This window comes from Malaya genurostris, chromosome 1 (genome assembly GCF_030247185.1).
Source record: "Malaya genurostris strain Urasoe2022 chromosome 1, Malgen_1.1, whole genome shotgun sequence".
Classification (NCBI taxonomy): domain Eukaryota; kingdom Metazoa; phylum Arthropoda; class Insecta; order Diptera; family Culicidae; genus Malaya; species Malaya genurostris.
In genome coordinates, this window is record NC_080570.1 from 159,038,934 (window position 1) to 159,064,331 (window position 25,398).

Below are 25,398 nucleotides of genomic sequence, written 5' to 3' on the forward strand. Positions count from 1 at the left end.
CATATAGCTGGATCAGGATTCGTGAATTGAGTTTTGGATTGGATTCTGAAATAAAATGCTACAACTAAATTTTAGAACTGAGTTCAGAACCTAGATTTCGATTCACATTAATTCTTAATCTAATTTCAGGTTCAGAACTTTGTTCCAGAATTCATGTTTAGAATTTAATGAAAGATTACAGATTCAGAAATTAAAACTATGACTCTAGAACTGAATCCTAACTCAGGAACAGGTTTCTTGATAAGATTTTTGTAATGAATTTAGTTCCCTAATTTGTATTCGGAATTTGAGTCCAGAATTCGGATTTAAATTTTCGAAATTGCGGAATTTTGAAACTGATGTCTGAAACAGAATTTAATACTTGAACTCGGTTTCATAATTTAATTACTAATATCCCACAACAAACCACATTATTTTGCGACAAGATGTACTGAAACTGTTAGAAACATTCTGGGTATCGACAAAATTGCGTTTTATTGGAAATCAAATTCTCTTTGATTTAATTTCGTAAGTTATTCTCAACAAACCATATTCAAGATACATTTAGTGCACCCGATTTTGTTCAGTGTATCAAATCACCCAATGTCAATATTAATGCCATCATAAATTCCGACGAAGGTTAACAAGATAAAATCTACTGCTGTGTTATTCAATCACCATGGCATCACTGTTATCGCCGAGCGCCACGGTTCACTCTCACCACTCACTGCACTCGCTCCGAGAATATTTTTTACCCCGTGAGTTCCTGTTCGCAGTTGTAATCATCATCGACGACCGACCGCCAGACCGTACTCCCGCTCGCCCGTCATCGAACCTCCTCTGTTTGATCGGGTGCGATTTTTATGAATCAAAAGACTCCGTCTCGGCATTCCGCTGTCTGGCACAACGATCCGGTCTGTGGGGTGTCTTTCCCACTGCGTTTACTCCGCATGCACGCGCCCGGCATCGAGCGAACCGAACTCACTCACACCGATTTCTCTCGTTTTATGCTCTCACTCTCTCTCTTTAGTTGTGACCGATCGGTGGTGTTTTCCCGTGTTTATTTCGCCCACTTTGCTGCTCATTCGTCGCTGCTGCTGCTGCTGCTGTTGCCTTTGTTTTGATTAGGCTACTGGCACCAACCAACCCGCTCGTTCGTTTCCCGGTGGGTTGCTGCCTGCTCAATCGTCGTTGCCGTCAGTGGTCGCGTTCAAACAAATTAGCAGCTATCAAGATAGCAATCAGTCGCCTCGCGCACGGCCCTGGGTTCAGCCCTGTTTGGATTGCGTTTTTTTTTCGTTTGTTTGTTCTCTTCTTTCTTTTGTTTTATGCTGTCCTTCGGCAAATGGCACATTCAAGATACGCGCACGATACATTACAGTTTCCTCTATCTCGAAGACCGAGTGTCAACCTCTCGGGTATTATGGATTGACGTTACGCAGTGTAAAGTTCTCTCAACTAGCGTTACCAGAAATTGCCTATTTTTAGCACACATTGGAGCCGCAAAAAAAAAAGAAGGTCAACGCCTACTTTCCGAATTGTACTTGTTGCCTCCGAAATCGTTCGTGAGTGGTGAGTTTTTTTCTTGATGCTGTCATGTGAGGTCATTTAGGTGAGAGGTGCGATCCTAACCTGAAAACCTGAATCGAATGCTTCTCCCTTCCATCCCCTTTTTTTTGCAATAACGATTTCAAGCCATTTAATTACGTCGCATTTATTTATCTATCGCCTACCGATAGTAGAATATGTAATTGACTTCCACTACCAGTCCTCTGATTTAGATCGTCGATACTACACAACTACTCACCGGTGGGAGAGTGGAATGGAGAAGGAACACTCGGAGCATAAACCTGTCAAATTATAGTACAACTACCACCACCACCATCGCCATCCGGCACCGATCCCCACAACCATTTGTTGTCATCGCGTTTACGGAAGTGAACGATCAAGCTTAGTGAGTGAATCCAGCGGATTCACACTTTTTTTCCTATTATTCTATAACGGGTCTGCCTTGTTCTATGTGGTGTACTCTACGATAATACGGTCACAGCTGTTTTTAGAGATCTATTATCAGATGACATAATGTTTTCCGGCAACACTGCTGCCCATGAGCACATATTGCACGAATCGCAGAGCGAGTTGTGTATGAGCGTGTGAGACAGACAGACAGCAGCACGCGATGACACTCACATCGTCTCTTTTCGATGGCACGTGTATGTGTTGCGCTGCGGAGCGTTTGTTGCATCGCCGGTGCGATGTCTCGCAGAAATGCATTTTGTTTTGCATGGTGCTCTGTTTAAGGGGGTGTGAGCTTGCATGTAATTTGCATAATGACTAGTTTTAATAATTTTTTTTCATCGAGAGTAATAATTATTACGTTCATTTTGAAGCTTTATTTTAATCAATTACCACTGTAAAGTGGAATTTCACACGCGGAAAGTCTAGACAATTGATGAAATATGAATTTCGTGTAAAGCCAGGATTCTACATTTCTGCTTCAATAGACTACAGTCGCATAGGGAAGTATGGCACCGGAAAAAAATCAACATTTTATTGCAGTGTAATCGTCGACTGAATCATCAGCGCTTTCCGCCACGAGTTCAAAGAAATTACGGTGGGGGATCTTCGACAAAAACAAGGAAATATCATGGACTTTTATGATTCATTTTCAGACCGTATGCACAAGTTTTGCAATGACGATGAATCACACAATTTTTTTCTAAAACATGGAAAACTTTGCAAAAACCGCATCAATTTCAAGGTGATAAATTATCATTTTTATTTTTAGCTATACATTTACGATAAAAACAAAAGCGCATGAAGTTTTTACTATAAGAAAAAGTCTCAAACACGTAATTGAACTTTTTTTTTATTTTTGGATCATTCAGAAAAAGGTTTATACTGATTATTAACTTTGCTTTATAAACCTTATGAAGATTGACTCACTTGGCAGGAATATGCTCTTATAGTGGTTTCGTGGAGTTTCATGTTTTGATGCAAGTTTTATGGTGTGGAATTGAAAACAGCTACAAGTATTTATTAATATTTAAAATGTTACTTGGGATTGAACGGTATACGGACGGAATAGTCGAAATTTCAAACTCTACGAACAAATTGATTGAGCAGATTCTAGAATTTAGTTAGAATCATGTTTCTGTGTCAAAATTGCAACGGTCTTCTAAATAAATCTGGTAGAATTTGCAGGAAGTATTGGAGAATTACAGTTCTACTAGTCGGTTAATTTGTTTGGTAATTATTGTAGCGAAACCATTATCCATATGCGGATACATTGAATACAAAATAGCCTAGTCCTATGGTGTTTTTCGTTGTACCTCTTCACTTGATACCACCAAACAACGCTTCCAGCCAGCAACAAGTGGTCTTCAACCCTCAATGCAAAGCAAAGTCTTGGTATTACATTCGTTTTGTTGAATTTGGCCATTATAACGATTTTTAGTGCACAGAATCATAGCGTGATTAGTGCCGCAGTCCCAATGACACTACGAATTCTTCCAGGTCGTGACTCCAACATACGGCAACTGGTTTGTAAGACCGATGCCGTATGTATTGAAAGCCTCAACCCTCACTGAATAGTATTGGGAATGCATCTCTCCCGAGTGACTACCTCGAGAACGCGGATCTATTGCAAATTTAGTATTACAATCCGGTTGATTCCAGGAACCCTTTCAGGACGATAGCTGAACTAATAAAATTGAGCTCGTGATACCAGTAGCATTTAATGTGAATACGTCTTACTTTACTGTGGGACGCCTTTTTAAAATTTACTTTTTGGTACAGTGATGAGTTTTTGGTCGGTAATTTCTTTTGTATCAACATAATTTTCTTCACGTGTTTGGAGTATTGTATTGTGATAGTATTTTCAGTAGTGTGATATAACTACCGATAATCCGAAATTAAAGATTTCTAAAATATTTGATAAGTAAAGAAGGTACAAATTTAATGCTTCGAAAAAGGATATTCTAGAAAAAATCAAATGCCAGAGTTTAGATGTGGAATTTAGATCTAAAATTCGTTCAGAATCGAAAGCCAGAATTCTGGAACTGAAACCGATTTTCAGAACATGACCCCGAAATCGTTGTTGAAATCGTGATTGAAATCGCAATCTGGAACTGGAATCAGGATTTGGATTCAAGACCTGAACTCTGGAACTAAATTTCGGTAATGAATTTTGGACTTGGATCTGAATTTTGAAACTGAAATTGCGCTTCAGGCCAGAATTTAGCTCCAAAATGCTTATCCGGAACTTAGATTTAGAATTCATTTTTAGAAATCAGTTTCAGAACTCCGAAACTGAGCTCTGAACTCAGAAGTTATTGAACTTCAGACCGAAATTCAGATCCAAAATTCAATTGTATATTCAGAATTCAGTTCTAAAATGCAATCCAGAATCCGGTTTCAGCATGCAAGTCTAGAATTTAGTTCCACAATTCTAGAAGTGTTACTGAGCTCAGGAACTAAATTCTTAAGATTTTTTTTAAATTCTTGATCCGAACTCTAGAACTGGAACCGAATTTTAAAACTGATTCATTGGACCGTAATTCTGTAGCTACAGAATACAATTCAGCTCCAGAGTTCATCCTAGGATTCAGATTCAAAATTTAGTGCCGAACCAAAATCCTGATCTCAGTTCTAGAACACAGTGTTTTTGTATTTTTTCATGTTTGATCTTTTGGATTATTGCATGCTTTTGTTTTCTAGATTATTAAATTCTTGAAATTGTTTATATAGGTTTGATGTTCACTTCTTGGAATTTCGATCTCTCATATTTATTTTTCAAATTAACTCTCCTTTATGTCAAAAAAGACTACAGAGAAAAATAAGAAGAAAGATTCTAGCTGAAATTTTTATTAGGAGAAATAACATTTCCAATATTCAGCTTGTTTATTCTTCAATGAAACAGTTATGCGTAGAACATTACCGATGGGACGAATTGAATTAGAATTTCAATACAAATTTTCGAACAAACTGAAGGTTTTTGATGTTTTCCCAAAATACTGGGTCTTCCACGAACAATTTCGAATTGATTGATATTTGACATTTATATTGGCTACTGCTAAGTCAACCATCGAGGTTATTTCAACGAATTTATTTTTCATAAATATTTAATGAATCAACCTTTCAAATAAATGTATAATCATTGAAATCTATCAAAGCGTTTTTTTTTATTGCATTTTTAAATCCTTTATATGTCTATTTGGCCGGTGTAGTCGGCAGATTATGGTTGTTATTTGCCAAGCAAACTTACTTTGACCAAAACCTATTCCCGGTTTCGGAAGCACCGAAAAAGAATACACATCGGCTTTTCAGCAACAGCTGAGCAGATTTTAACAAACTTAGATTAAAATGGAGGCTGTTTTGATCCTATTTTTATTTAATTTCATGGAGTTCCAACTTTTAGTCATGAAAATACAAAATGATGAAAATGTTATAAAATTTTAAATCGTCATTCGAAGTTACGAAGCAAAGAACGGAAGAAAATCTTCCGAATTTGGCTCAGAACTATTCCAATTTGAAGATCTTGTTTGTTGATGGTCATATAAATTTACTTCGACTATACCGATTTCCCGTTCCCTCTTTATAGAGCGGTCAAAAACTGCTAACCGAAACTCACTTGGAAGGTGTTGGACCGACTTTTACAAACTAAGAATAAAAACATAAACCTGGTGATGCCAGCGATTCTTGAAGAATTGAAAGTGAATCTGATTTCAAGTTCAAAAATAGGAAATCAAAAATGCAAAAATAGGAAATCAAAAATGCAAAATGTAATCTACTTTGACTTTCAACCATTGCAATTTGCGGGTTTTGTAAATTGAATCCCAAGCAAATAACCTTTTTTTTTATTCAAAAATCAAGGAAAAGTATTTTGAAGAATTCCACAGTAATAAACAAATTTATGCGAAAGAATCATTGTACTACTAGGTGGATCGAAACAGGCTTTTCGATCGATTTTTTTTTATTCTTGTACACTAAGGTCTTTTTTTATGCGGTTTTTATGCGATTTTTTGTAAGCGAATTTTCAGAGTTATGCGGTTTTTTTTTATGCGAATTATCAGAGTTATGCGGTTTCCTTTCTGCGGTTTTTTTATGCGAAGTTTCAGAGCTATGCGGTTTTTTATGCGGTACGTAAACTCGCATAAAAAAGGATTTAGTGTATTGAGGATTGTAGGATTCTTATATTTCTGTATAGTAGGATTCTAAATGCGAATAGGGTTCTAGCACTAACCACGCATTTGATCTAAATATTCGACATTCGTGGACACTGTAGACTTAGGATTTTTGGTAGCTTTTGATTTTGGCTTTCATAAAGTCTTTTATTCTTGGCATCTTTGATTGTTGATTTCTACGATTTCTGTTTCCTGACTGATTTTCAGATTCTTGAATTTTACTATTGGGACCAAAGAATTCATAAATTAATCGCTTGGTTTCAGTTTGGTCTGCCATCTCCGCCTAAGCAGTTCAATTTAAAACGCTAAGTAGACGCAACGTGATGAGCCGCAAGGCGAAACGCGAAGATAGAAAAATATGTGCTATTTGCACAAAACGTCAAATCCCTAAATTTTAATATATTTTCCAAAATTATAATTCAAGAGTTGGTTTTCGCAAGAATCATTCGCTACACCCCTCGAAACACACACAGCAAAGCACTGTGTGACATATCACAATCATCTCTGCAACATAACACTCCATTCGTCATGCAATGATGTCACACGGTAGTTCATCATCACAAACATCACCAACACCAACAGCACCAGCTCTATATAGGCAAATTCAAGAAATAGTCGGAAAAATCGCGCATGATTTCAATTCGATCAGCCGACACACACACGCACACAAATATGCACGGGTGAGTGTGTGTGTGTGGGGGTAGCCCACGGGAGTTGATACGAAAGAGAGACTGACTGCCTTTGGATGTGAATCTCGACATAAAAAATTGTATTCTATTTTAGCTGTGTACTTCTTTCGCCATTTTGTTTAATAACCTAGTACGGAAAATCGGCAGAGTTGTGTGCAGTTCGCCGAGATATATACGCGGTACGTGTTGTGTGTTGGCTCCCCGGGTGTGTGTATGGCGTAGCAAAATAGGGAAAAAAGTTTTTCTCTCCCCAATTGGGAAAGAACCGATACACCGCAGAATCATAGGTGAAAATAGTTTACAAAATCCGAAAAACCGGAACTTCCGTGGGAAGAAAAGTTTCCGATTCGATTATAAGCTGTGTGAAGTCATATCGTGGTGATGATAAAGAAAAGGGATAAAACCATTGGTACCCCGTCGAAGGCAGAGGGGGCACCTCTGTCGTCTCCTCCGTAGTTACACAGGAGAAGAAGGCACACACACATGCCCTTCGGTAGGGTGTTGTGTTGGATTCTCAACGTAAACATGACCGATTTCGAAAAATTACGGACAGTTTTAGTGCAAAATAGGTATTGATAATGAAAAAAACCGACTAGTTTTGTTTAGCAATAAAAAAAATCCCATCAACCTCTCTGAACACAGTCGAGAAAAATGTGTGCTGTCAGCCATATTGATTTCGATGTGTGTCGATGATGATACATGGCAACGACAGAGAGCGAGTGAGAGAAACACAGAGAACCGAGTGAGAGTGACGAGAAAGGAGTTTATCTGATTAGCAACCAGACGTCGTGGTCGTCGTTGACGTTCAAGGCGGTAGTGCATACAACAGTAGCAGTAGCAGTGTCAGCAGCAATAACAACAATCACAACAACAACAACATCGTTGACGCGAGGAACAGTGCCGGAGAGTCCCCATTGAGTATTGACGTTTTATGCACAACACTAGAAGATAAGAAACAGAGAGCAGCTAATTTGAGGATTTCGATAGTTCGATCCGTAAACCACTGGACAGCGCTGCGATCGGAGACGAGATTCGGCTGATAATTACTCCGCTGTGGCACTCCGTGTCGGAATGCGCTGGAAGTCACCGGTGGAATCCTGGGGGACCAACGGTGGTGGATGCAGTCGACGGGTGGTGGTTGCTTCTTCAACGCTCAGCGCCCTTCGGTGTCGGTGCCGGGATGGATTTGACAAGTAATTGCTGATGATGTTGATGATGATGAATGCTGGTGGTTTATTCGCTGTCATTCACGGGAATAGTTCGGGATTTCGGGTGCTCGTTAACGGGAAAACGGAATTGTTTTTCAATGGTTGTTGACACAATGGAATGCAAGAGAGACGAGTATCGTGGGAAGTTTACCGTGTAAAGTCAGGTGTAAATGTTTGTTGATTCCTAGTATTTTGCGGTTAATTATTGTTCCAAAATTACAAAATTGGTATCATATTTTTCGATTATGAAGGTTTTTTAGAATCCAAGAAGCTAGAAATGCCAACTGAATTCGATTCTGGTTACTTACGTTTTGGGACGTAATTAAAATAACAGACCTCTGGATGAAACTGACTATGCTGTGGTTCGACCACAAAGTCGTAATGCAGAATTAACCTGTCATGACTAGCTTTCTAGCAGTGTCGCAACGTCTTGAAAAGGTTGAAAATCGACGGGCGTCAACATTTTCCAATAATCACAATGATTGAGAAGAAATTGTGAGAAAAGCGAGGATGGGTGATGTCAGAGATATAACTGGATGTACGAATGTCATTAGTCAGCGCATAAAGGAAGTCAGTTTTTTTATTGTTTCAACGAAAGAAAATATCGCAGTTAGTTCATTGGAATAAGTGTGTGCTGGTTGCACAGTCCCTATTTTTTCCAAGACGATGATGGAGCAACAAAAACTGCTAATGGCGATAGTTATCGAGCTACAGTGAATGATTTTGTGATGTCCATTGTTTACGAAAATGGTTTGAATGGCTACTGGTTTCAACAGGACAGTGCAACATGCCATACAGCTTGATTCGAGTGGGTTGTCCTGGAGTTTAAACTTAGATTTTGGAGCTGGACTCTGGAACTGAATACGGAAACTTGCTCAAAACTCTTGAATACTGAACCACGATTTTAGAATTTAGTTCCGGATCTGGAACTGAATTTTGAATCTTGATTCTGGAATTGAGTAGTGATCCTGATTTTTATTCTTTTGAATTCCATTTATTTGTCACTACTCAGGATACTTTGACACGACTCATAGATTCGACATTTCAATAAAAAAAATGCACGAAAGAAAATATTTTTTTTTTTAGTTTCTGCCGCCTTGGCATCACTGTGTGACGGTTAGAATTTAAAGAAGTCCACCCTGTCACTTCAGAATCGCATGTCGTAATCGGATAAAATCCATCAAATTAAAAAGTCTTTTAATTTGAATTTTTATTGAGGAAATTCGTTTTGGCCTTTTATGAGAAAACTATTGAGCTCCTTTATTTCCGATATTTTCGGAATCGGAAATCGGTGTAGCCGAAGTCAGTTAAATTCACCTAAGGGATTGTAAATCGTTTAATTTGATTTGAAATTTAAAAAATTTTTGAAAACTCGTAGTGCGTTCCAAATAAAATCTTTAGGTATCTTCTGGGTTCGAAAACTGACTACCGTTAAAACTAAAATAAGTTTATTTGGTAATCGCCTGTTAAATACTGCTACCCTATTAATCTATGAGAAATTAACATTTTTACACTAATCACCCTGTATCTCCCCACCGGGTTCGTACATCAAAAAAATTGGGAAAACTTGCCGGAAAAGTGATAAAATTCCATAGAATTGTTTGGTATGGACAATGGAATTTTCCGTTGAAAAAGTCGTCTATGCTTGCTAGATCACTGATGAGTGTTTGGTGCATAAAGAGTTGCATAAGTGTATGACAGTCGAAGGAAAGAATACTAGATCGTAGAAAAAATTGTTTGGCGCGCAACGAGATATTTTGTGTGGAGATTTTACATGCATACTTGATCCACGTGATGCTTCATTTCGAGTCACGTGCTTAATTGAGTATCAAAATTATTGCTTACTAAATGACTAGCGGAATGCATATGACTGTTCTGGAAATACCGCTGTAGGCAGGAGAAAAAATTCTGATATCGTTTACCAGCTGATGGATTGTGTGTAATGGAGCCTGATGAATAATATTGGTTATTGTAAATCAATGAAAAGATTGTGCTGTAGAAGCGCTAAGGTCAAACTAAAGAGATTTTCCTTGCATTTTGTTTTCTAATGATTAGATATAAATACTCAAGATGGATTGAGACTATTTCATATTCTGAGGAGAATGTTCAAATTGGTACGATCAATATCAACTTAAAATGTAAGCGTCGTCTCCCCAAGCAACCGAAAGTTCCTTAGTACCTAAAAATGTCCACTTTATTAGAGCTCTAAAATACGCGTGGCACTTTTTGATAATTTGAACGTACAGAATAAGTTCTGAGAAAACTTTTTCGATGCTTAAAAAATGTACAAGGAACTGTTTCATAGTTCGGTTCTGCTGCGATGGTGAACATTAAAGTATGAGTAATTCCTTAAAACGGACTGTCCAGAATGCTTTGTATGCAGCTTAAGCCAAATCTTTTTTTACGAACTTTTGGATACTTGGGCTAAATACAAATTGTAAATATTTCCTACTCTACCGAATGAACAACTCTAGAAGAGAAACACCTCAACGTTGTATTAAGTTTATCAATACAAAATTCTGGTTAAGGAGCTTTTTTATCGATTACCGGAAGCAAGAATCCCCTCCGGAAGTGAAAATGTATGTCGAAGCCATTAGAGAGGGATCTCCGTTCAGTGCATTGATTCAAAGGATGAGAGTCAGTGAATCTGTTCATTTGCTCTATTTTTACTGAACACAAGTTTTTCACATTTTCACTTTAATTTTTGTTGATGTTTCTGTTTTTTTTTGCTAAAGCGAATGTGTGTCGAATTCACTTGAATCCATTGATCAGAAAAATTTTGGAGAGAAACGTTAACCACTTAGTCGTTTGAGAATTCTGCTCTCCGAAAACTTAAATTCGAACAAATAATTTTTTGGCGAGACGAAGTTCGACAGGTCAGCTAGTAGAAGATAAACTAGTTGGGCTATTTGGAAATAAAACTGGTTAGAAACCAACAACAGTTTTATTATGAAGAACTCATACTTTCTGGACATTTTTCTGGTTGTTTCGCGAGAGATGCTTTGCATTTTGCATTTATATTAAATTTATATTATATTATATTAAAGAATTACTGGATCACTGAACCTGTGTTCTGGAACTAAATTTTGAAACTTAGTTCGAGGTCAGGATTCTATCTCGGCACTGAATTTTGAACTTGAATCCTAGCACTGATCTGAATTCTGATCTGTAGCTGAATTTTAGTTACACAGCTCCGGTCCAGGATTTAATTTTCAATTTCGGATCCAGAATTCAGCTCCGAAATTCAGTTGTAGAATTGAGGTAAACAATCGTCAGAATCTAGTTCCTGAATTCAACTATTGAATCCAGACTGTAGAACTGCGTTCTGGAACCTAATTCTGAACCAAATCTGGAATGCATTTTAGATCGATCTATGGCACTATGGATAACGAGAGAAATCTAAATCTTAAAACATATTTTGATTACAATGATTATTATGACAGATATTATAAAAAAACTAAACAATTCAATAGCGTACCGATCTTTCATTTGCGACTAGTTCGATCAAAATCGGTTCAGCTATCTCTGAGATCTCGGCCTCTTTTTCACAACACACATACAGACACACGGACATTCCTTAGTTTGTTAAGCTGAATCGATTGGTATAAGACACTTGGCCCTTCTTTTTTTAAGTTTGAGCGAATTCTATACCTATTCTTTATATTTATAAAAAAAAGTAAAAACGGAAAAATTGTTTTAAATTTGGTTCAAAATTGTCACAATTTATAGGTTCTGCTGCTGGCCAAACAAACCGGTTTTTAGCTCCCGGTTCTGGAAGTACCGGAAATAGTAGTTGAAAACTCAAAAACGGAACTCTCTCAATTTTCACAGAAACAGCTGAGTCGATTTTCACAAACTTAGACTCAAATAAAAGAGTCAACGTCTATAAAACTAGACTGCTTGTGAACTTTGTTCGGATCTGAATTCCGGTTCCGGAACAGCAGGGTGCAGTGAAAAAAGTGTTCCGAAGAATCCCTTAGTAATATTAATGGAAACATGAGTTATATGAGAAAGGCATCATAACATTACTAGGTGAATTAAAACAGGTTTTAATTAGACTAAGGAGTAAGGAGTGTATCGAAAAAAAGCTATCCACAAATTTTTCTATCAAATTTTGATAAAAAACGATATTTTATTCAAACTAAAAATTGATCCTTTATTGTACGAGGTTAAACTTGAGCATAATGAAAACCGGATGAACTTTGAGTTATTCCTTCACGAACTTTCTCGAACTTTTGATCGAACGCTCTTCATCAAGTTTCGGACAAGTGTTGCATCGCATTTTTTAGACGCTTGAGCCCAAATTTTTTTTAACTCCTGCATGTTCCCAGCTGCCTAACCAGTCTTCACGATTGCCCAGTAACGTTCGATGGGTCGAAGCTGAAGACAATTTGGTGAATTGATATTTTTCTCAACGAAATTTATACCCTTTTCCGCAAGCCAATTGAGAGTGGTTTTGGCATAGTGAGTCGACGCTAAATCCGGCCAAAACAGTTGGATCGACCTGTCCGCATCGCTCACATCCTCCCCAACGACGACAGTAAAGTATTGTGGACCTGGAAAGGTTTTTAAGTCCTCCTTTACATAAGCTTCATCGTCCATCAAAACGCATGAATCCGGACACTGCAAAAGACGCGAATGCAATTTCCGGGCCCTTGTTGCTGCTCGATTCTTCTGTTCTACATTTTGTTCCGAGATTGTCTGCTTCTTGTAGGTCTTCAGGTGATATCGCCTCTTGATATGCTGGATCATTCCGACACTCGTTCCTGCTTTTTTTTTGCCAAATCACGTATTGACATTGATTTGTTCTTTGTGATTAGAGATATCACTTTCTGGTCCAGTTTCGGGTTGCAAGAACCGGGGTTTCTGCCTCTTCCTGGTAGCTCATCCAAAGAATAGTGTTCCCCAAACTTATCAATGATGGTTTTTATATTACCTGGTAATACCCTTCTTACTTAGCCATGTGTCCAGAACCTTCATTTTCACTTCCTTTTCAATACGCGACATTTTGAAAACGCAGAATTTCAACCGCACAAACAAGTAAACAAACGAAAGATGACCATCACAAAAACATTCGTACAACACAAATGTAAGTGGATAGCTTATTTTCGATACACTCCTTAGGATTTGATTAGGTTAATTTTTTGATGTTTTCAATCGAAAACACGGCACGCTTCGAATACGATTCCACGCTACATTAATCGGATGGCTAATGTCAGAGTCATGACCGGACCGACGTTAATACGAATAAAACTTGACACGCTCCCTTCCCCCTGCAAATCAGCAGGTCACGTTGTTCATTTTAGAAAGAACAGTTTTTTTTCCGCCGGGGCGGGAATCTATCCTAAATCCTACTCCGACAGATGCAAATGCAGTACTGTATTTTTAGCTATCAAAACAAATTTTTATACCCAAACCTTATAACAAGATTAACAGTGATCAAGATTGTATTCTAATGAGTTTTTTTTTCCTTTTACCTTTCCAGATGTCTGCCGGTACTCAGTTGCAGATGGCACCACAGACAACTATAGTACAACAGGTCGGCCAAAATCATCTCCATACGCATCATCTACAGCATCCGCAGCCACACTCAGTGCAGCAGCATCAACCGCCGCCGCCGCCGCCTCCGCCGCATTACAGCACACCCCAGCAGCAGGCAGCGCAGCAGGCTGTTGTCAGTGGATTGGGCCTCGGGCCGCAGCAGCAGCAGCAGCAACAGCAGCTCGGTTCGCTCACTAGTCTGCATCAACAGCAACAGGTGCAGCAACAGCAGCAACAACAACAACAACAACAACAACAACAGTCCCACTACACTAACAACAACAAGGATCAGGACTCGAACATGAGTACCGGATCGTCGCATAGTGATAAGGAGCTAGAGACTATAATCAATACACCGACACCGGAGAAGATTCCCCGGACACCGTCGGATCGGAAACGGAAGCGGAAAGCACCGGATGACAACGGTGGTCCGGGCGGGGGAGGCACCGGTCATATTCGTGATAGAGATAGTGTTAAGGGTCCGCGTTTGTCGATACCACCATTAGGCGATAGTAAGAAAATCAATGACTACTTTTCCAAACATCCGGTGAGCAGTCCGCATCGGCCCCATCCGGCCGGAACCGGAGTCGGTGGTCCCCTAGGAGCAATAAGTAATTCTGGCCCGCAGGCACAGCCTGGCAGTGGTGTCGGTGGAAGTCAAGGGCAAAGCCAGCAGGTTTCCACCAAAAGTCCGAACCCCCAGCCGCAGCCGCCGCATGGTCAGTATCCAATGTATCCACCTAGTCCTCAACCACAGCTCGGTTCTGTGGTAACCTCCAGTGGTAATCTAACCAGCGCCGCAGCGGCACAAGAGTTGTACGTGCGTTCTCAACGCGCCAACGTCGCATCTTCCACACTAGTTCCTCCATCATCAGTATCCGCCACGTCGTCGTTACTAAACTCATCCTCACCTGTTGTTTCCGCTGCCGGTGTCGTCGTTACGAATGCTCAGCAACAGCAACAATCGCATCGAGATCGTGATTCTCAGCCACCGCCCCCTCCTCTGCCACCACCGGTTGTCATTCAACAGCAACAACAGCAGCAGGTGCAGCAACAGCAGGTGCAGGCACAGTCACAGGTGCAAGTGGTCACACCATCGCCGGCCTCCTTGGGGACCCCAAATTCTTCACTAGCCATTAATAGTCTAGCGTCGTTAAATCATGCCAACAACGGTACCAGCACTAGCAACAACAACAACAACAACAACAACAACAACAACAACAGCAGCAGTAGTAATCACAGCAGCATACCCACGGTTCAATCGTTAGCTCAATCGAATGCCCAACAACAACAGCAAACGCAACCTCTGACACCACCGGCTCCCCTCATGGTGTCGAAACTGGTCCAGACGGATCTAACCCTCTCCGATATTAGTGACCGCGATACGGACTTCGAAACGTCGCGGACCCGTGTCGACGAACTGTCGCGGTTATCCGACGAACAGAAGTGTCAAATCACCGCCCACCAGAAGGTGATCGAGCAGCACAAGAGCCACATCAACAAGTGCATCGATGTGGTGAAGAAGCTGCTGAAGCAGAAGAGCAACATCGAAAAGAAGGAAGCCCGACAGAAGTGCATGCAGAACCGGTTGCGGCTCGGGCAGTTCGTGACCCAGCGGGTCGGGGCTACCTTTCAGGAGAACTGGACCGACGGTTACGCATTTCAGGAGCTGGCCAAGTAAGTATTTTTGTTTTTTTTTTGTGTCCTTCCATTGCTTACCAATGTTTTGGTTGATTGTGGTATTTTTGGAAATGGTCACTGACGGTATGGAGGTGTTTCACCCGTGAGTCGTAAAACTGGAATAAAAACTACAAGGATCAGCCCCATGGGGTTGTTCGAGCCATTGATGTGGAACAAGGCAACCAAAATTTCTAATGATCTACAATCAAACAGTTCAATCAATCGTCACACTTTTGAATCCGCAATTGCACGAGAGTCTGCTTAGATTGATCTTGATTAGAAACCAACACCGAAGCATCGTTTGTCTAGATTTGTATTTGTTTTACCTTAAAAAAAGAAACCAGAATTTTATTAAAAAACGCAAAATTTCAATTTTTAATAAATTTATTATCGCCTTCAAAGTACACTCCTCCTGCGGCAATACATGCATGCCAACGCTTGATCCAATTTTCCATACAAGGTTTTATAGGCCGCCGAAGGTATGGCCTTCAGTTCACGCAGCGAATTCTCTTTCGTGGTCTCAAAACGCGTTCCCCGCAATGGCAATTTGAGTCTTGGGAAGAGGAAAAAGTCACACGGGGCCATATCTGGAGAGTACGGTGCTTGGTTGATGATATTGGTGGAGTTTTTGCGTTGGAAATCATCTCTTTGGCCACATCAACACGACGCTGTTTTTGAATGAAATTCAGCTTTTTTGCCACCAGCCGAGAAGCGACGCGTTTCAAACCCAAAACATCAGTTAAAATGTGTTCGGCTGATCCATAAGAGATGCCCAACAACACAGCAATCTCTCGTATCGGTACAGAACAATTTTGCAGCACGATTTGCTTCGCCGATTCAATGTTTTCTTCAGTAACAGATGTTGTTGGGCGGCCAGGGATCTCATCATGATCCAAGCTTGTACGACCACCTTGGAAGCGTTTATACCACTCGTATGCCTGTGTTTTTCCTAGACACGATTCACCAAAGGCCATTTTAAACATTTTCAACGTTTCGGAACACTTAAATCCGTTTGCAACACAAAATTTGATGCACGCACGTTGTTCTAAATTTTCATCCATTATAAAAATCGCCACACGAAAATTTTTCAACTTCTTTGTATAGACGCCAAACAAAAACTAATCGTACGATATGCGTCAAAATTTGACAGAATGTGTATAAAAGAGAATAAAAGTTTACCGATTGGACAAGCGCGGGAATTTTAAAATGAAAATTCCGGTTCTTTTTTGATCATAAGGTATAGCCGACGAAATTACACCGATATCCCAAATGTATGCAACTATATCTTTGTACATACTTGCGATACGGATTTCGATATTGAAGCTTCTCTTCGCCAAGCTTGTGTTCAAGATTTGTATACAAACAGTTATTTTTATAGCGCTAAGTTTCTGTACCATTCTGCGAATTCGGTTGAAACGATAAACGCTTACTCCTTCAAAACCGTCGTCTATGGCAGGGAAATCCGGTATGCCGGAGATTTTTAGCAGACAAAATAGGACACCGCTCGCTACTAATCAAAATTTCAATCATTTATAATTGAAAATACGTGGCTTGATACATTCAAATCGAAACTTAGAAATATTTCCAATCAAATGATGAAATAATATTAATAACTGATACAAAATAGACTGAGCAGCAAGTGTTCAAAACCTGACCACATTTCTACGTGTAGTTTTCCTTGAGTTTCTGATTTGCACTCCTATATAGAAAATAAAGATTTGTTCCACATCAAAAAGGGCAATTTGTACGGTTCAATTGCCATAATTAGACCACTGGATCACAGTCCAAAGTATCCGTAGTGAAGGGTAGAGGTTATATGCAATCCTGGAAACTAAATCCACAATTAGAGCTGCAAACACGTGTTTCCATCCTGAACCAGTTGAAGTTCCTAAAACCACTTGAATTTAGATTTGGTCTTCGATTTTTAGAACTAGAACAACATTTCTGACTTTTCAAAACTTCAGTTGTTCGAAACTCCAATTAGTAACGAACAAAGACAGAGTTCAGTCTTCTGATGAAACAATAATTACTAATAATGTATCGAACCGACTTGCACTCTGCGAGGTTCGTTAATGACGTGTAGAAAAGGTTGCTGTCCTAATCAAGCAGTGAATCTTCTGCGGTCATTTTCATATAAATTCTGTTACTTCTTCGCGTTCGAGTAAAACGCAGGATGACCTCGATCATGGAGCGCTCGTGGATGATCGTGATCAGCAACTATCAGCCATAGCTAAAAATTGTCATGCATTCCAAAAGTAACATATTCGCTTTTTTTACTGTCTCATTCGTAAATGATCGCATACAAAACAAACGAAGAGAGACGAAGCATTTTCGTGTCTCACTGCAACAAAAGAGAGTATCCAATGCCAACGTCGTTACCAGTTCCCCTACGACTAGACAAAATCCAGATAACAACTACAGGGAAAATCAGTCGAATTTGAATTCTCATTCTTTCATCAATACAATGAAGATCTGTAACGTTGGTTATTAAGGATTCCTTCCTCGAAGCTTCGGTTGAATAACGACTCTGCACAGTATGCGATTTTTACTGAAACCCAAAAACGACTGAAGGGGGTGGATGAAAGAAAGAACACAATTTTGAAGCTACTGTCCCGCTTATGTCATTGACTAGCCAAGGATCTCGTTATCATAATTTGTAAATGGAGCTGAGAATGACATTTATTTCTTGTCCTTTTTATTTATTTTGAGTCAATGAAAATTACTTTTTTTTAGCTTGGCTCTCACTAAAAACACCAATAAACGAAACCGTTCTTTTCACGGCATCCAAAGTTGTCGAAGAATTATGTTTCGCATAGACACAAAAAAAAGCTACTGCGCAAATAATTTGAGAAAATTTTAGCTGTCGTTTTGACAGCAGGTGCGTAGTCCTAGGTCAATAATTTGAACAACTGCATAGGTTTTATTCGGAATCGTAAACCAGACCAGTTTTGACCTGGGTTCGTGATTTAATGCATATGGCGCTGATTCCACACGCCAGTTGTCGTATATTCGAGACTCGAGCTGGAAGTATTCTTGGTGTCAAACGGATCGTAGTACTAGCCATGCAATGGTTATGTAATCTAAGAATCGTCTGTTGAAACAGAAAGGCCAAATTCCACAAAAGGAATGCAATACCAACGCGTTGTTTTTTCAAGAAATATGATTCTGGAATAAAATTTCAACATCTTTTTCACCAGATCAGACACCAAATTATGAAGTCCGAATCCAAGTTTGTTTTATTTCATCCAAATTTGCACAAGCATCACAGGTAGGTGTTGTTTGCTAGTAAATATTCGAACAATATTATCATGTGATGATTGCTCTGGGTAGCCGGCTACCGAGAATACGTTGTTATTTTAGCGCGTTTTGCCTTTCTCTATAGAAAGGTATTAGAATTGCCGGAAAAAACCGACTTTTGAACGAAGACCCACAGTTTTATATACCGTTCGACTCAGTTCGACGAGAGCGGAAAATCTCTCTATCTCTCTTTTCTTTTCGAAGATATTTTTACCGCTCAATTTTCTCAGAGATGGCTAAACCGATTTTAACAAACTTAGGCTGTGACTTTTGGTTCCGGAGATATAATGGTATAAGTGACGTAACCGACAAAACACGTTGTTTTTTAACGCTCTAATGTATATAAGGGTGCCAACATTTTGGGATAACCTCTAATTTCGTTAAGCGCTATTGTTAAAAGTTTAAACACCTCGAAAAAAGTTCCCATGCAAAATTTGAGCTAAATCGGACGTAGGTAAGGGGTGCTATCCGGCCGGTAAGGTTTGAAAATTTTCGATCTTGAAAAATTACCATAGGGGGGGTTTATTACATGAGATCTCCGAAATTGAAAATTTTTTTTTATGTCAAACGTCTCAGAATTGCATGAAACGTCGAGATTTAGTGTCACCTCAAAAAAAAATTTCCACTAAATCTCGACGTTGTAGACTAAGAAAGGTTTTTTAGATTAGCAACACTCTTCTCAAAGTCAAAAATCAAAATAAAAAATGAGCCCAAATTAATGTCAGAAATTATTTTCTAAAAAGATAAAAAAACGAGACTATTTTGAAGAAAGAAAAAGGGATTATCACACCACTAGGTGGATTAGGAATGGTTTTTTTTATTAATATGTGTTTCCTTCTGAAATACAAACTTTCTTTCGAAACTCGTAAAACTCTGGACAGCCGGCTGTCTGGAGGTTCGCTATCAATTCATAGATTTAATTATTTGTGTTCTATTTTTTTTTTTTTCAATAGACAGCCGTAATACAATCGAACAACATTGCCTTATGCGATACGGAGTAATGTCGATTTCTACCAAACCAAACTAATAAAATACCAAATGGATCCCCCTCGCAGATTAAACTATTTTTACATACGTCCTTGTTAAGCACAAGAAATATCTGCACGGTTATAAACCTCACGCGCGCGTTTTAAACTTAGTGTTCAACTCGAATAAAAATAGATCCATTGATCAAACGTTCCCCGAATCATCGACGGAGTTTAGTCTAGCCTGATTTTCAGTAAGGGAAAATATTATAAGACATCGGAAATCTCTAAGGAACGATATCATTAGTATTCTGTTTCTCCCATTCGCATTGCTGTAAACAACATGATATGACACACCACTACCGACAAAATATGATAAAATAAAATAAACTCTGTCGGCTGGGTTCGCTGCAGGCCAATTTTAGACTTTCAGCATGAATCACACGTGCCATATAAATCTGGTAACACCTACATTGACGTGCAGATACTCAACAGATATTGCACAATTTCTGATGCTAAACAGATATTGTACAATTTCTTGATTCTGAATTCGATGAAATATCAAGAAAATGTCAAGTATCGCTATGGCAGCATCAAAACATCAAGCCAAAATTTGCCATTTCCATTTACCCGGGAACGTTGTGGAAGCATTTGTTTCTTTTTTACCTCAAAATAGGCCCCAAAATTCAGTAATTACTTTTTTAGTTGAGGCATTTTTTTTAGATCAACGAATAGCCAATAGTCACTGGGGGCCAGATCTGGACTTATTCGGTGGCTGAGGAAGCAATACGAAGTGCTATTCGTTTGATTTTACTCTATCGTTACCATCGACTTGTAAATCGGTGCATTGCCTTCATGAAACTGTGGATTTTTCCTTCGACATCTGAGGTCGTTTTTCCTTGATTTTTGCAATCAAACGATCTAGCAACACTAGGCAGTATTCGTTATTGATTATTTTTGCTTTCTCAAGATAGTTGATGAAGATTATATCAAGTGCATCCTAACATATTGACTTCGGACGTGATCGTTTTGATTCCAAAGTGAAGGGAAGTGATCCATGTTTCATCCATTGTCACATATAAACGTGAAAAAAATCTGATTTACTACTTGTAAACATGGCCAAACACTGCTCTGGATCAGCAACACGTTGTTGTTTTTGATCGACTGTCTTCCTCACACCCTCATCTGTTAAGACGTACGCTATTTCACGAAATTTCAATAAACGATTTTTTTTTATGTTTTCTGGAGTAACCACCTCATTTGGACGACCAGAACGTTCACCGTCAGCATCGATGTCTGTACGACCACGTTTAAATTCAAGTGATAGCAATAGTAAATTAACACACGAAATAAGTTTGAATCCATTGTTTTGAAAATGTCAAAAGTAGCTTCAGTGGTTATCATTTTTTCTGATTTCTTGAAATGTCATGAAATTCCACATATAGTCTTTTGAAAGTTGATACTTCATAAACGTCATATGGATTTGACAATGATTGCGCCATCCATCTATGTGTCGGTCCGCACAACTTGTTGAGTGATTTTAGTCCGTTATTCGTGAATTTTATTACTTGATACTTTACTTTGAAGAAGCAAAATAGAATCTTCCAGTTCATCACAAGGAAGCCACTTGAGAACGTTGATTGTTGTTCTCAGGCACAGGATTTCTTCTGTTCAGTGACACATTTTCACCGATATCACCTATGGGAAGATTCAATGCTTGAATGCTTGATTATTACTAATTTTCGTTTCTTTTGCCCTTCCAACAGACGCCAGGAAGAGATCACTGCCGAGCGGGAGGAGATCGACCGCCAGAAGAAGCTGCTGATGAAGAAACGGCCGACGAACAGCGAGAGCGGCCGGAAGCGCAACAACTCGAGCACGTCGGCGGCCGCAGCGGCAGCGGCGGCGGCTGCAGCCGGTTCCACCACCAGTACGGTTGCCGCCGCCAGCCAGTTGGCCTCCTCGCTGCACAATGGCAACGAAAATACGTTCCTAAAACCGGACCCGGTGGTCGGCAGCGGTACCACCTTCACCATCCAGGAGTACTACGAGTGCGACGAAATCCTGAAGCTACGCCAGAACGCACTGAAGAAGGAGGACGCCGATCTGCAGCTGGAGATGGAGAAGCTCGAGCGGGAACGGAATCTGCACATCCGCGAGCTAAAGCGGATACATAATGAGGATCAGGTACGGGGTCGCTTTTTTTTTGTTTCTTCCCGGAAGAGTTTGTTTGTAATGTTTCATTGAATTCCTTTTGCAGTCCCGTTTCAACAATCATCCCGTGCTGAACGATCGGTACCTACTGTTGATGCTACTGGGTAAAGGCGGTTTCTCCGAGGTGCACAAGGCGTTCGATCTGAAGGAACAGCGGTACGTTGCCTGTAAGGTGCACCAATTGAACAAAGACTGGAAGGAAGATAAGAAAGCTAATTATATTAAGTAAGTTGATTGGGTTTTTTTTGGACTGGACTGGACTGGACTTTGGTTTGAACTAAATTTTGTTTTCGTTTCCGTAGGCATGCGCTACGGGAATACAATATTCACAAGGCGCTCGATCATCCGCGGGTGGTCAAACTGTACGATGTGTTTGAGATCGATGCCAACTCATTCTGCACCGTGCTGGAGTACTGTGATGGGCATGATTTGGATTTTTATCTGAAGCAGCACAAGACGATACCGGAGAAGGAGGCACGATCGATCATCATGCAGGTAGGTTGAACGTCTTTTTTTGCTTCCATAGACTATAGGTTTTGATGGTTGTGTTTTTTTTTTGTTGTTTGTAGGTTGTGTCCGCTCTGAAATACCTAAACGAGATTAAACCCCCGATCATTCACTATGACCTGAAGCCGGGTAACATCCTGCTGACGGAGGGAAACGTGTGCGGTGAGATCAAGATCACCGATTTCGGTCTGTCCAAGGTGATGGACGAAGAGAACTATAACCCGGACCACGGTATGGATCTAACGTCACAAGGTGCTGGAACTTATTGGTGAGCAAACCGGATCAGAAAATGAAGATTCTCTGTGTCCACCCTCGTCCACCGAAACCCAAGGGGACGAGTCTCTCATTATTACAGCTTCCTGAAACACTTCCTACCCGAAACCACGCGGTTTGTTCGAGCCTAGCAATTGAGATTCTAACCGAGACTTTTCGTCTTTTTTCCCTTCCCCCACTTAAAGGTATCTACCGCCGGAGTGTTTCGTCGTCGGCAAGAACCCGCCGAAAATCTCCTCCAAGGTGGACGTGTGGAGCGTTGGTGTGATATTCTATCAGTGTCTGTACGGCAAGAAACCGTTCGGTCATAACCAGTCGCAGGCCACGATTCTGGAGGAAAACACGATCCTGAAGGCGACCGAGGTGCAGTTCGCCAACAAACCGACCGTCTCGAATGAAGCCAAGGTGAGTGTGCTGCTGCTGTCAAATCTGTCAATTTCATTTTGGTACTAGCTGAATTACCCGGCGTTGCTCGGAAATGTTTCGCGAAGGGAAGGCCGAAAAAAATTCTCGAAGTTGTTCTGCTTAGTGAAATACTCTGATTGTAGTGAAACATAACTTAGACGGAAACCCGATTGAACAATACTCCGTTCATGTTCAGATTGCGAATGATCAGTGTCGCATCTCAGATCTCACAATAATCGTAGTTTTCATAGTATTCTCGACAAATTGGAACCCTTTTGTTAGAAACATTTAAAACACCTTTCTCTCTATAAATACCTTCTTAGTAACCTCCGAGTTTCAGTTGTATATGTGCTTGTAACGTACTTCCGTACTTCCTCGTAACATTCGATCTACAATACCTTTGGCTTCCATGGCTATGAACACTTGCTACTCCCTCCATTTATAAAAATTTTTATGACATCATTAATTGCTCAAAATTCTCCACCTGATACCGATTATTTTATAACGAAAAGCAGTTTACAGCATAACTACATTCGTACTAAAGAATACCGTTTTTATATCATTTAATTTACCCCAGCTTCAACCAGTTGGGTCGTTCATCGGGGAGGAAAACCTATAGAATAATGATTCAGTTAATACAAATGATGTAATCTTATTTCCATCACCTTGAGTCGACAGTTTTCTCAATTTAATCGTATAATCTATTTTGATTTCACTTCCTTTTTGTCAGTGACCTTACTATAGATCTCCTTCATAATTACCCTGAGTAGTGTAGAAAGTATCTGTGCTTTTCAAAAAATATGCCAAACTTGGTGGCGATTCGTTTAGTTGTTCCGTAGTTATGCTGAGACCTAAATACACTCGCGTTCATAGGCAGATAAAGATTATTTCCCCTTAGTTTTTTGAACACCCCGGCAAAATGGAACCAGATATTTGAAATTATTCAAAGAAAATTGCGTTGCTCTCGAATTAACAACAGCAATACTATCAACTACGATCTTGAAATTCTTGAAACTCTTGTTTTACAAAAAATAGGAAACATATATTGGAGAAGCTAAATGAATGAAAAACTAACAGAAAAGATGAATTTTTGGAAAAAGATACGCTCAGAGACAGGACTCGAACCTGCGTTCTTATGCATTCCGTGCATACGCGCTACCATTTCGCCACTCTGAATCTTGTTTTAGTCACTCTAAAACGCCAGTCAGACACAATAGCGCGTACATCGAACATGGTCTACATAGACAATCAATACTACCTTCATAGGGGTCTGTCGCTTACGATGTCCAGCCATCTTTTTTCAAAAATTCATCCTTTCTGTTAGTTTTTCATTCATTTGGCTTCTCCAATATATGTTTCCGCTCAGTCATTGCAAAACTGAACTTAGTTATGGTGGCTTTACGTCAAACAACTAAAATTAATAAATTGGTAAAAAATAGGAAATAAAAATTTATTTTCAAAAACCCCTGCTTATAGTCTAAATGCCGATTCTCTTCGAATTATATAAATTCTCTCTCCCCATGTTAAAAACACTTGCTACACACTTTCCCCCCTAAAAATGTCGTAATGATCATCTCTGAAGAGCCAAACTTGATAGCAATCCGTTCAGTAGTTCCGGAGTTGTGCCGTTACATTCCCCTGTTTAAAGGCGCTTGCTACATACACCCCCCATATATATCATATCTAAGGTATGGAAAATGCCGTTACAAACATTACACTTCTTTTTTAGAGGCACTTACTACACTCTCTCCCCACAGAATATCCTTATAATCATATTTAAGTTGTGCAAAAAGTGTCTACGGTCTTCAAAAAGTACCGATTCTCGCCAAAGTAGATAATTTTTTTTATGACCACATTTGTTAAGGACACTTGCTACGCCCCCATGGAAATATTCTTATAACCATCTATGAAGAGCAAGAAGCACATGTCCCAAGTTTGATAGCAATCCGTTCGGTAGATTCGAAGTTATGCCGTTCTAAACATTACACTCCCCTATTTAAAGGCACTTGCTACATCCACCCCCCGTATAGTCATATCTAAGGTATGTAAAATGTTTCTATGGTCTTTAAAACGTATCGATTCTTGTCAAGTAAAATGCATTTTTCCGTGACCCCCCCCCCCTCTTATTTATGACACTTGCTACGCTCCATCCCCTATAAAAATTATCCTTAAGGGGAGGGGTAGGGTCTAAAGGATGAAGGGGGGTAGGGTCTAAAGGATGAAAAATATCATCATTTTTGAGAATTTTTTTCAGAGTTATCGTGCAACAAAATAAATTCAAATTTTTTGCATGATAAAAAGCATCATTCGAACAACAGTTTGTAATTTTTTCGTGGAAAAATATCGAGAAATAAGTCGGTGAAGAGGTATTTTTGAGAACGCTTCTTAAAAATCATGATTTGCGGTGTCCATTGTATCTCAGCGCAGACTGATAAGAAGTCAAAAAATCAAAGCA

At 39.6% G+C, this 25,398-nt stretch overlaps 1 protein-coding gene across 7 annotated transcripts in view; it reads left to right on the top strand.

The window, feature by feature from the left end:
* The window catches only part of LOC131426466 (serine/threonine-protein kinase tousled-like 2), a 215,987-nt gene that overhangs the window by 180,601 nt on the left and 9,988 nt on the right, over positions 1-25,398 (top strand). For 6 of the 7 annotated variants that reach the window (XM_058589211.1, XM_058589212.1, XM_058589216.1 and 3 more), the window contains 6 exons: positions 13,547-15,279; positions 21,311-21,731; positions 21,805-21,983; positions 22,061-22,253; positions 22,328-22,533; positions 22,724-22,943. In XM_058589211.1, the coding sequence (XP_058445194.1) occupies positions 13,547-15,279; positions 21,311-21,731; positions 21,805-21,983; positions 22,061-22,253; positions 22,328-22,533; positions 22,724-22,943 (2,952 nt within the window). Of the gene's footprint in view, positions 1-7,160; positions 8,047-13,546; positions 15,280-21,310; positions 21,732-21,804; positions 21,984-22,060; positions 22,254-22,327; positions 22,534-22,723; positions 22,944-25,398 lie in introns of those variants that run through there. The other variant, XM_058589215.1, reaches the window with a different exon arrangement.